Source organism: Delphinus delphis, chromosome 7 (genome assembly GCF_949987515.2).
Source record: "Delphinus delphis chromosome 7, mDelDel1.2, whole genome shotgun sequence".
Lineage (NCBI taxonomy): Eukaryota > Metazoa > Chordata > Mammalia > Artiodactyla > Delphinidae > Delphinus > Delphinus delphis.
Genome location: NC_082689.1, coordinates 94,197,690 through 94,210,689, shown reverse-complemented (window position 1 = coordinate 94,210,689; position 13,000 = coordinate 94,197,690). Strand labels below are relative to the sequence as shown.

General features: G+C 40.3%; 1 protein-coding gene and 1 long non-coding RNA gene across 9 annotated transcripts in view; one reads left to right on the top strand and one right to left on the bottom strand.

Annotated features, from left to right (window-relative positions):
- Positions 1-12,141, bottom strand: part of LOC132428676 (uncharacterized) — a 70,447-nt gene extending 58,306 nt beyond the window's left edge. For both annotated transcript variants that reach the window (XR_009520177.1, XR_009520178.1), the window contains exon 1: positions 10,814-12,141. This is a non-coding gene — a long non-coding RNA (uncharacterized lncRNA). The remainder of the gene's footprint in view (positions 1-10,813) is intronic.
- Positions 8,388-13,000, top strand: part of ACMSD (aminocarboxymuconate semialdehyde decarboxylase) — an 81,131-nt gene continuing 76,518 nt past the window's right edge. For 2 of the 7 annotated variants that reach the window (XM_060016907.1, XM_060016909.2), the window contains exon 1: positions 8,388-8,614. In XM_060016907.1, the coding sequence (XP_059872890.1) occupies positions 8,558-8,614 (57 nt within the window). In that variant the 5' untranslated portion in view covers positions 8,388-8,557. The remainder of the gene's footprint in view (positions 8,615-13,000) is intronic. The other 5 variants (XM_060016905.1, XM_060016910.2, XR_011246548.1 and 2 more) reach the window with 3 other exon arrangements.

Genomic DNA, 13,000 nt, shown 5'->3' with positions numbered 1-13,000 from the left:
TATCACCAAACTGAACTTGGGTCTGCTCACCTGCCATACAGCAAAGCCAATCTACTGACACTGGGTTGTGGTAAAGGCAAGTACAGCATTTACTGCAGGGCACCAACCAAGGAGAATGGGTAGCTAATGCTCAAAAGACCTGAACTCCCTGATGGCTTCCAGGGAAGCGTTTTTAAAGGCAAAATTAGGGGCAAGAGTTGACTTTCTTCTGATTGGTTGGTGGTGAGGTAACAGCGTGATGTTTTAATCATCAACTTTCTGGTTCCAACCAGTATGGGTTCTATGTGCTTGTGGTCAGCATGTAATCACCATCCACCACTTGGGTGGGGGTCACAGTTCCTATAGAACAACTCAAGATATACATCAAATTGTTATGTATATCCCTTGAGAAGGAACTAGGACTCAGTTTTATTGATGAACTATTGTTTAATCTATCATTACTTTTCTTGCTTGACTGCCTTACCTTTGTTTCTGCCTTCCCTCACTTCCCTAACTAGTAACTGCTTGAGTCTGCTCTTTGGAACTCAGGGAAGGCCTAGGAAACTAAAGTCTTTCTCTACAAACAAGAAAAAGGGGACACCGAGGGGCTTTTGTAACTGAGAGCGGACCAGAGGGTCCCCTTTTCTTTGATACTCTTCAGTCCTGAGGGGAACAGGGGCAGGACAAGCAGGGGAATAAAGTTTTGGACAGAGAGATTAATCATAAACTCAGCAGGGGAACTCGGTTTCAGTGGTATCTGGTTTGGGTCACTGTTCATGTTGGTGCATATTGAAACATCTTCCTTCCATCATCAACACACACAGGTGCCTGCTGACTCATCCCTCACCCCAAGGCCCCCCCGTGACTGGCTTGCCTACCTACCATAATGGAAAAGAATATTTAAAAAAAGAATGTGTACATAATTATATACATATATATAAAACTGAATCACTTTGTTGTACAGCAGAAATTAACACAACATTGTAAATCAACTATACTTCAATTTGAAAAAACCCTCAAAATCCAAGAGCTGGCTTCTGTTTTTACCCTTGAACACCTAATTTTCCAAATATAAAAAGTGCCAGAGACTTCACAGAAATACTGGGAATGACACCTGTTGCTGCATGATATTGAATAAAAGCTGAAACCCTTCCCATAACAATTCCACGCGAGGCTTAGATAGAAATGTTCCAGAAAAATACATTTTATCCACCTATTCATATGTATTTACTAACTGATGAATTAGTTCATCAAATATTTATGAAACATTTATAGTTTTAAGGAATTAGTTCACGTGATTGTGGAGGCTGGCAAATCCAAAATCTGCAAGGTAGGCCAACAGTTTAGAGACCCAGGGAAGAGTTGGTGCTTCAAGTTCAAGTTTGAAGGCCGTCCGCTGGTGGAATTTCCTCCTCATCCAGGGCTGTCACTCTTGTTATATTAAGGCCTGCAAATGGTTAGAAGTGTCCACCCACATTGGTAACCTGCTTTACTCAAAGACTATTGATTCAAATGTTAATTCCATCCAAAAAAACTTATAAAACTTTTACAGAAACATCTAAAATAGTGTTCAACCAAATATCTGGGCACTGTGGCCAACTTGATACATAAAATTAATCATCACAAGTACCTACTCATTTGCTTTTCACGGGGGTTTTAACAGACAAGACAAACATGGTTCCCTATGGTATTTTCTCAAAAAAATCATTAATTCAACAGTTCCCCAATGTAGACAAATTCAAACTCAACTGCAAAAGACTAAAACTGACTCTTCTTCAAATAGCAAGTATTAATAAGGAAGAAAAATAGGTAAAGAGGTCTCTGGGTGCCAAAAGCTAGAGGCTGGGTAAAAGATAGCAGAAAGGGATTCTGTTATCTTTGAAGATGAACTTGAAATCATTCATAGCTTTATCAGGGTCATTCTTACTCATTCCTTCAACTAAGCCTTCCAGGAGTGGGTAGTCCCCCTTTACCATTCAGGGATGGGAGTAGTCAGGAGAGGCTTATAGAGGAGTGATGTTTAAGCCAAAAATGTTCAGTGATGGATAGGTGTACATTTGTTAGAAAGAAGGACAGGGAAAGGTCATTCCAGACCTTAGAGGTCAAAGAAGCCATAAATAAAGACAAAAAGGGAAATGCATTCCCTTTGGGGAGGAATAAAGCGTTCCGTGTGGCCAGAGCACAGAGCACAGGGACAGAAGAGATAGAAAAGGACATATGGGGCCTTGTTTACCATGCATGCTTGTACTTAGCAGTGAGAAACCATGAAAAGCATTAAGCTGGAAGGAGATGTGATCATTTTGTATTTTAGAGCGGTCACAGTGGCCAAGAGTCCTGGGGATGGATTACAGTGGGCCAAGACTGGAGTCAGAGACCATTAGTGGGCGAGTAAACAATCCTGGAGAGACATGATGAGGGCCTAAAAGTGAGACTAGAGAGGAGGGAACTGGGTTGGGAGACGCAATCAGGTTAGAATAAAAAAAACCCTGATGCTTTATTGATTGTGAGGAAGGGAAGGAGAGAGGCAGAGAGGGAGAAGTTTGGTTTGGATAGAGTGTCATTCACTGATAGAGAAAGCACAAGAAGAGCAGCAGGTACTGGAGAAAAGAAGAATTCCAATTTGGAGTGGGAGCCTCCAGGAGAGGTCCTTTCTACCCATGGAGCTGCCTACCTTCAAGTGGATCACAGGCCTGGACAAGAAGAAACACAATCATGGTGACCACTGCAGAGGGGATGTCCCAACCACACAGTCCTGCATCACATAAACCCAGGGTTCTTATATAATCCACCATCAGACTTCCTGCCAGTCTGCGTATGGCGGACTAAGAAATAACTGGATTATGTGTCATCATCTAATTCATTGCTGATAGTTTTATATTATTCAAGTTAATATGTAGAACAGCTCTATGAAATCAGTTCTATTATCATCCCCATTTTACAGAGAGACTAAGTAACTTTCCCAATGCCATCCGACTAATAATCAGTAGAGTCAGGAGCTGAACCTTGGTATTTGAGCTGATTCATAGCCATCAGATTGGGGCCAGGAGAAAGGAGCTACTCAGACTTGGTCTAAACCATATTTTATTTTTATACAACCACTGAATAATTTAAGGATCTTTTGCCTTTTTCCACAAAGGAATGCCAGTATAAAGCTCATCTGATTTATAACTCATTTTCTTAAATGTGGAGATGAGATCTTATACAATTTTCCTTTTTGCTGTCACTTTCCTTAGTGTTATGGTAGGAACTGAAAGAGTATTATCTTTTGCTCATGAGGACCCTGTGACCTTCTGCACATTTAGCCAAAAAGTTTGCCTGTCTTTATAAGCAGAAGTAAAAGCATTATTCTCTTCTTCTGTTACATGTACACTGAAGACACAGGACTCATTGGATATAGTTGCATGTGCAACATTTTAAATCTCCTACTTTCCTTTCAATGCTGCTTGGTGAAGGTAGTCTTTCTGCTTCTTCTGGATGAAAACCTAGACAGTCTCCAAGACATTTCCACTCCCTTATAGGTAATAAAACTTCCTAAAGTCACTTTAAATTGCAAACCCATCCATAGGTAAAAAAGTGAAAATGTCTAGTACAATACATTAATAATCTCTTCAATTCTCATTGAAAGGTACGATTTCTCTTCCTAAAGGTGGGCACATGGTCCTTTCTTCTCCTTCCCCAACTGGCATTTCTGCTTCTCCTTAAGACTGATCTCTTTGATTGGCAGAGTCGAAGCAAGGAGAGAGATTAAATGTTAGGGTTATAGGCAAATTGTTACCTGACCGACCATGTAGTAAAATGGCTTACAGCTCTGTGGGCAGGCTGGGGCTTAAAAGCATCTCTTTCTCTTGTGGAATGGTTTTGACATTCTCTGGTGGTTCCCTAGCACTGGGGCCCTCCTCTGGAGCTCCCTGCAGATAATTTTTATTTGACTGACCTATCAATAATTGAGAGACCTATGTTGAAAGATTTGTCAAATATGTATGTGTGTGTGTGCATTTTACATTTTGAGGCCATTAGTTATACCAATTTAGAACTACTATGGCTTTGTAATCAGTTGAACCTTTTATTATTATATAGTGGTCCTCTTTTGCTCTAATAATGCTCTTTGTTTTATAATCTCTTTTATTTGAATTACCCTGTTTACGATAAACAGCTATCATAGCCTTCCTTTGGTTAGGATTTGCTTCTTTTAATTCCTCTTACCTTTTTACTTTCAAACTTTCTGTATACTTATAGTTTAAACACATTTCCTATAAACAACACATGGTTGGATGTTGTTATTTCTGCCATTTCATTTTGTGCTATTTGCCTATCTCTTCTATGTTTCTTTTTTCCTTTATTGCCTTCCTCTGAATTGATTTTTTTTGGGGGGGTTTGGTATTTTTTTGCTTCATTGGGTCTTCGTTGCTGTGCACGGGCTTTCTCTAGTTGTGGCGAGTGGGGGCTACTCTTCATTGTGGTGCGTGGGCTTCTCATTGCGGTGGCTTCTCATGTTATGGAGCATGGGCTCTAGGCATGCAGGCTTCAGTAGCTGCAGTGTGTGGGCTCAGTAGTTGCAACGTGCAGGCTCGAGGGCACGTGGGCTTCAGAGTTGTGGTGCACAAGCTCAATAGTTGTGGCTCGCGGGCTTAGTTGCTCCGCGGCATGTGGGATCTTCCCGGACCAGGGATCGAACCCATGCCCCATGCATTGGCAGGCGGATTCTTAACCACTGCACCACCAAGGTAGTCCCTGAATTGATATTTTTTTTCTTTATTCCATCTTCCACTTAACTGGATTGGAAGTTACATACTCTATATGTAATCTTTTAGTAGTTAGTTTGGAAATTTTTACCATGCCTAATTGTGGTAGGCTGAATAATGTCCCTACTCGAAGACGCCCAGAACCTGTGAAAATGCCACCTTACATGGGAAAAAGCACTTTGAAAATGTGATTATATTAAAGCTCCTGGGATGGGGAAATTATCCTGGGTTATCTGGGTGGTCCCATTGTGATTACATGAGTCCTTAGAAGAGGGAGATGGGAGGGTTAGAGTCAAAAAAAGGTGATGTGATGGCAGAAGCAGAGAAAAGGACTATGAGATGCTAACTGTTGGCTTTGAAGATGGAGGATGGGGTCATGAGCCAAGGACGCACACAGTATCTAGAAGCTAGAAAAGGCAAGGAAACCAATTCTGTTCTAGAGCCTTCCTTAGGAACACAGCCCTGCTGACCCATTTGAGACTTCTGACTTCCAGAACTATAAATGAATAAATTTGTGTTGGCTTAAACCACTAAGATTTGTGACAGCAGCAACTGGAAACCAGTGCAGATTTTGGCCTCTGAAAGTGGGGTGCTACTGTTAGAAACACATAAAAATATGAAAGTGGCTTTGGAATTGGGCAGTGGGCAGAGGTTAGAAGAACTTTGAGGTGCATGATAGAAAAATCCTAGATTTCCTTGAACAGGCAGTCAGTAGAAATACAGATGTTAAAGATTCTGCCAGTGAAAGCTCAGAGGGAATTAAGGAGCATGGTAGAGAAAGCTTATATTGTCTTAGGGAATACCTAAACCATCATAAATAGATCATTGGTAGAAATATGGATGTTAAAGGCACTAATGGTGAGGGCTCAGAAGGAAATGAGGGACAGTCTAGAAAGTAGAGGAAAGGGAATCCTTGTTATACAGTGATGGAAAACGTAGCTCAATCGTGTGTCCTGCAGTTGTGTGGAAATCAGAACTTTTAAGTGATGAAATTGGATATTTAGCTGAGGAGATTTCGAAGCAAAATGTTAAAGGTTCATCCTGGCTCTTTCTTGCTGTTTATAGTCAAATGCAAGAGGAAAAAGATAAAAAAACTGGTAAGAGAAAAGGAACCAGGACTTGATGATTTAGGAAATTCTCAGCTTATCAAGATTGCAAAAGATGTTAAAATTAGGAGATTCACTGTTAGGAGGGCATGCTTTGGAGAGAAAAACCAAGAATACAGCTGGACAGGGCTTCCCTGGCGGCACAGTGGTTAAGAATCCGCCTGCCAATGCCGGGGATACGGGTTCGAGCCCTGGTCTGGGAAGATCCCACATGCCGCGGAGCGGCTGGGCCCGTGCACCACAACTACTGAGCCTGTGCTTTAGAGCCTGCGAGCCACAACTACTGAAGCCCGCGTGCCACAACTACTGAAGCCTGTGGTGCCTAGAGCCTGTGCTCTGTAACAAGAGAAGCCACAGCAATGAGAAGCCCTTTGTGTACCTCAACAAAGAGTAGCCCCCACTCGCTGCAACTAAAGAAAGCCCGCGCACAGCAACAAAGACCCAGCTCAGACAAAAATAAATAAATAAATTCATTTAAAAAAAAAAAGAATATAGCTGGACAACCTTTTGCTAGTGCCTTAACTCTGTAGAATAGGCATCCTCACCATCATCACTATTATTATTATTATTAAAAATATTATTTAAATGTACTTATAAGATTACCAGTTTCTTTACTCCGCACTCATTTTACATTTCAGACAATTTTTTCCTAGGGTCATTTTTCCTCCTTTCTGGAGTATATCATTAGAAATTCCTTAAGTGAGTTCTGTTGGTAGGAAACTCAGTTTTTGTCTGAAAATTTCTTTACTTCTTCTTCATTGTTAAAATAAAATTTTACAAGGTATACAGTTCCAGGCTGACTATTAGCTTTTTGAACATATTATTCTATTGTCCTATGGCTACCATCATTGCTGTGAGAAGTTGGCTGTCAGTCTAATTGCTGAGTTTTGAAGGCATTCTCTTTTTCTCTCTAGCAGTTTATAGGATCTTTATTATTGGTGTTCTGTAGTTTCACTGGAAAGTTTCTAGAAAGGGAGTTCTTTTTCTTAATCCTTGTCGATATAGGTTTTGATTCCTAGCGATTATCTCTTGGAATATCTCTCCTCCAACTTCTCTCTCCTCTTTTAGCTCCAATTAGACTCCTTTTAGACTTTCTTAATCTACCCTTTGTACTTTGTGACACCCTTATATACTCTTATATATGCTCAATCCCCTCGCATCTCCATGCAAGTGTCTCTTCCAATTCATTAATGAAGGAGTCTCAACTTCATACAAGCCTATGGTATGATCTCCCACTTCCCTCTAGGATATTAATTTTCAAAGCTCCAGGGTTCTGAATCCACATTACCTGGGTTCAAATTCTGGCTTATTTACTTACACACTCACTATTGTGTGACTATGGACAAGTTACCTAACTTCTCTGTGCTTCAGTTTCCTCTCCTATCAAATGGATATTGGTAATAGTTCCTCTTATTTGAGTACAATGCTTGGAACAGTGCCTAGCCCATAGAAAGTGCTTTAAAATTGCTTACACTTACTCTGAGTACTGGCATGTGCCTCCATGTTATTTTAAGGCTAATTCATTTGCTTAAGCTCATTGAACTTTTTACAAAAATGATCTTGAGGATTTCCTGTATTTTCTTTCAAGCTGAGCGAGCATTTAAACATATGTTTGTTATAATTTATCCAGAATCTAGTTGAAAAGAATGTTTGTTAAAATTTATCCAGATTCTAGTTGAATAGCCTAGTAGGAAGGCTGTTTTTTTTTTTTTAACTACCTAGTCCCTTCATTGTGGAGACTGAGCTGATGGAAGCATTCCAAAGCAGGTTCAAGGTTTTGCCAGGGTCCTTAGGTCCCCTGAACATTTTAAGCTTTCCAGGAATAGGAAAGGGCAAACACAGAACAATAAAGGGCTACTTTGCTCCAGGCTCTCTCTGGAAGCATGACCATAAGCCTCCCTTTATGCTCCAGTGGAAGCCCTCCCCAAACTGCTCTGACAACCCTCTACTTCTCCCTACACTTACACTCTGTACAAATACCTATAACAATGTACGTATCATTTTATCTCTCACTCAACCTTATATTCTCAGCACATAGTAGTTCTCAATAAAAGTTTGTCAAATGCATGAATGAACAAATGAAAGAAAAGGCAATGGAGGAAATAACATATACCAAGTATGGGTTCTTTCTATGATTTAAAAGTCAAGATGAAACTTCCTCCACACGTTTCAACATGCTAGATTTTCATGAACAAGCCAATTGCTAAGTATTGTTTAAAGACCTAGAGGTAACTACGATACAAAAAGCAAAAAGCATTACAATTGGTTTCTTCTGGGGAATGAAACCAAGAATAAGAACAGATGAGTCAGGGATCTATTATTTTCTTTAAAAGACTTCTGATATTTGATTTTTAACTATGTATATCTTGATAAAAATTAAAATATTCAAAAACAAAGATTAGTCCATTTTTGACCTGCTGTCACTCAAAAGTAGTCTGCAGTACATTTGACCTCACGGGGTTTAGTACAGTTTTGTTTTGTTTTTTAATTTTGTGCCCGGAGTCCTGATTACCAAAGAGTTGTTGACCCAAAGCCAAGTGGACAGATAAACAGAACTGTGGACTTTAAGAAGGCAGCTCCAATGGATCTACACCGGCTGAGCAGGCATACTGAGTGGTGCCTGAAGGCAGCTGTAAGGACGAAGTAAATCAATTAACTGCATGGTTTTCATGAAGACCTCTTCATATCAAAACTTCTTTCTTTACATGCGTCTCCTCTGATCCCGTGGAGATGAAAATTGACATCCACAGTCATATTCTACCAAAAGAATGGCCAGATCTAAAGAAGGTAATGGTGATTAATCTGCTGAATTATTTCTAGAACTTCTCCAGCATTTCTCAATGCCTCTACTATAGAATGATGTCTTCTTTTGGGAGTAGATGTTAAGTTTCTCTGCTTTAGGAGTGATTTTAAGTTACTTGGTAGTTATTAAGTTATTCTGATTTCCTAGGTTTTTTTAATGACTTCATATTTATTTTGAAAGAACATTGATAAAAAGAAGTAAGTGTTCTCTCAAAATCCCTTTTCCCCTCAAATGAAGCACTCTTTAAAACTTCTGGACAATGTAAGTCAAGCAGGTTTACTTCCATTTAAGTCACATATTCAGCTGCTGGGGAGATAGGTGACAATTATGGTTTCAAGTAAGAGACTATTAAAAAACAGAATGTGATAGGTTCTCATTACTTCTAAAATATATCTCCTTTCTAAAATGTTTAAAATAAGTTTTAGAAGCACCAAATGATAGCTCTGTGGAATTTTTTTTAGTCTATTTTAAGACACTGTCTGAAACCATGCCTTTTTGATGTTCTTTAAGCTGTAAATCCTTGTTATGAAGTACAGAGTAGGAACATCAAAAAAAAAAACCTAGAGGAAATGACATGAAACGTTTGCACAATGAATGTCTCTCAAGACTCTTCTCTGTGTTTCTCAAAAGATGGACATTTCTTTTTTGTCATTAAGAACTTTTAAATGAACACTAAAACAGGAAGGTGGGGAAAATGAAAGAAATTTAAAGTTGGTTTGAGTTTTGTTCGGGCTAAGTATCAGATCTTACCCAATCTTCAGCCTTCTCTAGTACTTATACACTACTCATAGTGTTTCATCTTTTTTATCCCAAGTGAGGAAAAATGAATGAACCCAAACTCTAATTAAAATGTGGTTCACTGTTTCATTTGTGCAGGTAGATGACACGATTTTCTTCTCATAGTTGTCTCCTGGAAAAATGGTCATCTTAAGTGTTTCTTTGTCCACTGGTATTTTAGGTAAGATGGACAGTGGACACTGTAGATCAGAAAATACAAGTGATGTTAAACATCTTTGAAAGGTTTTCCTATTATCGTTCATGGTAAGAACTAACCCTATCAAACTAACCCCTCCAAAAGGAGCCTAAGTGCCTACATGGGAACTTGCTGCTCTGAATGCTGTCATCCTCATCATATTTTATTAAAGTGTAGACACCACTTCACAATGTTAGTGATGAATACCCAAAACATTCCACCTAGTATCCTGTGCCATAACCCTACCTCCCAAGCCTGCCTGCACTTTGAGCTGAGAACTGGTCACCAAGAGCTGACAATTTCTAGCCGTCCCACTTAATGCAGGGCCCTGAAGGCATTGTTAAAACTGCTCCAAAAAACAAAAAACAAAACTGCTCCAGAAGCTCAGGGATGCAGAGCATGGGGAGGCTATAGCCACAGTTGTGTGCCCTGGAGATTCCCCATGCACAAGTTCTGCTGGCTCTTTATGTTATGCCTTCTTATCTTCTAGTTATGCCTTCCTATCTTCTAGTTATGTCTTCCTATCTTCTAATTATTCCTGAAAAGAGGGGAGGGGCATTTTGTACCCATAAACCAGGCTTTTATCAAGCAATCTCACACGCTGCAAGCAGATAACTGATATACTTTTAAAAAAAAATTTTATTGAAGTATAGTTGATTTACAATGCTGTGTTAATTTCTTCTGTACAGCAAAGTGACTCAGTTATATGTATATAACTAAGTATATATATATTATATATACATATAATATATATTCTTTTTCATATTCTTTTCCATTATGGTTTGTCACAGGATATTGAATATAGTTCCCTGTGCTATACAGTAGGATCTTGTTGTTTATTCACCCTATATATAATAGTTTGCCTCTGCTAATCCCATACTCCCAATCCTTCCCTTCCCTACCTCCCCTCCCCTTTGGCAACCACAAGCCTGTTCTCTATGTCTGTGAGTCTGTTTTTGTTTCAATAACTGATATACTTGATGATTATGATGCTGCTGATGGTAGTAATAATAATCATAATACTCTTACACTTCCAGAGAGCAATATATACATGTAATTTGATTCATATAAAATCTTGTGAGTTTCAGATAGGATTTCTATCATTAGCCCTGCTGGACAAATGAGGCCCCTGAGACTCAGAAATGAGCCTAGAATCCCAGAGCTTCGTGGGGCTATGGTGGCCCCTCCATAGCTCTACACCCACACCTACCTTCCGAGAGCTGCCCAGGAGCACATCATGGGGGGGATGTCCCTGCTTCCCTCTGCTAGACACCAGCCCGCTCCCCAACTCTCCACACTCATGTAAACCCACTGAGGGCTTCGTCACAGCAGGTCAAGCAATGTGATCTGCTATGTGCTGGAAGTTTCCGTTGGACTGCAGGCAAGTCAGTGATGAAACAATTCGCAGAAAACAGTTTGTGTTTTCAAACTGGGAGGAGGGAGATAAATGAAAATACATCTAAATGGTGCTGGGTTCCTTCTCTCTCTCTCTCTTTCCTTATTTCCAGTCTATATGATCAGAGTATTAAAGTGACATTAGTGGACAGCAGATAGTCCTTGGTGTTCATAGAGTTCAATACTTCTAGCAGAATTTCCTTTGTCTTCAAATCGTTTCTTAGTAGGTAAAATATTATTTCAAAACATCAATCTCCAATCTTTTCTCACCATTTTTTCAAACTTCCCAATAAAAAGAAATGAAAAGACTAAGCCAGTCCTAGTTTTATTTTGGAAGATGAAGCCCCTTTGGAAGAACTGATATCTCTTTTCAAACCTGCCTTTTCTTGTTAAATATTAATAGACACACTTCAACATCCTTGACCTCCTTATGCAGTGAAGAAATAGAAAAGCAGAATCAACACTCCTGGGTTGGTGATTAACTAATGATTATAAAGGACTGGGATTTGAGAAATTTTTTCATTTTTCACTTGCTAATAATGATTGTAGTCAGAGTTAAGATCCTTAGGGGGGCGGAAATCTACCTGAGGTAGAAAGAGAGTAGATTCAGGGTGCACTTGATTACATTGTTCCTGATGAATCAGGACCCACACTCTGGCCCAAGAAACCAGGGTGAAAGTTGTTTCAGATTGATCCACAATGGGATTATTCATAACAACAAGGATGCTAATAAGGTTTCAGCTTTTTCCTTCAGCAAGACTTCATTGCCCACCTACTAGGTATCTGAGAGTAGGGTTTGCAAAGATTCTTCTAATTTTAAATGGGGTCCCAAAATTCCAGCCTTTAGGAAAAAAATTATATATTTACATCTTCTTTCATTAGTGATGATTTAATTGCACTTGATCGCTGTAAGGTTTTAGGAGACAAAATCCCAGACATAACTTGACGTTTAAACAACTCCTCTGAGGAAACAGATATCTGGTTTCATTACCCAGGAGGTTCATTATTCACCTCATGAGTGTGAGGTCCCCAAGACATTAAAAATGTCATTCAGCTCATCAACCTCTGATTCACATATACCCATTTCAGGAACACAACTCTTGTAGATAGAACTGAATTCCCTTGAATTTTTAACGGGTTTTTTTTTCTTTTTTTTTTTTTGCGGTACGCAGGCCTCTCACTGTTGTGGCCTCTCCCGCTGCGGAGCACAGGCTCCGGACACGCAGGCTCAGCGGCCATGGCTCACGAGTCCAGCCGCTCCGCGGCATGTGGGATCTTCCCGGACCGGGGCATGAACCCGCGTCCCCTTCATCGGCAGGCGGACTCTCAACCACTGTGCCACCAGGGAAGCCCTCCCTTGAATTTTTAATATGTTTTTTTATTTGTCATGACCATAACTGTCTATGGGACACTGGTCACTGTCAAACATTTTCAGATGGTAAATGCCTCCTGGCATACGCTCTGGCAAAAACTACTCCAAGGGTCAAAAATTTCAGACCCCAGGCTTGGTTCAACCTAGGATGAGAGCCTGGGGATTGTGTGGAGGCCAGATCTGGAGCAGAATAAAGTTGCCCCAAATAGGTTAGGTCTTTGTAAAGGCTCAGGGCAAGTACAAGGTGTTCCAAAGCGTTCCAAGTGCTTTCCAAGACAGGGAAGGGAGGAACACAGAGTGACAAAGGGCTTCTTCCTTCACAGCACTCCTTAGTGTCTGCTCCCAGTGTCCACCTTATTTCACGACCTCAGGATGGAAGAGGCTGTCACCGCCATGCCACCCCCACTGCCATTACTGCCTGCCACCACTACCATCACCATCATTGGTACCACCACTGTCACCAAACGCACTACCGCAACTATCACCACTACCATGTCATAGCTTCCACCACTGCCATTACTATCGCCACCATCCCTACCATCGTCATCACCATCATCATCACCACTACTGCCACCACCGCCTCTGCTCCCACCACTGTCACCACCATTATCATGGTTAGCATTGATGAAG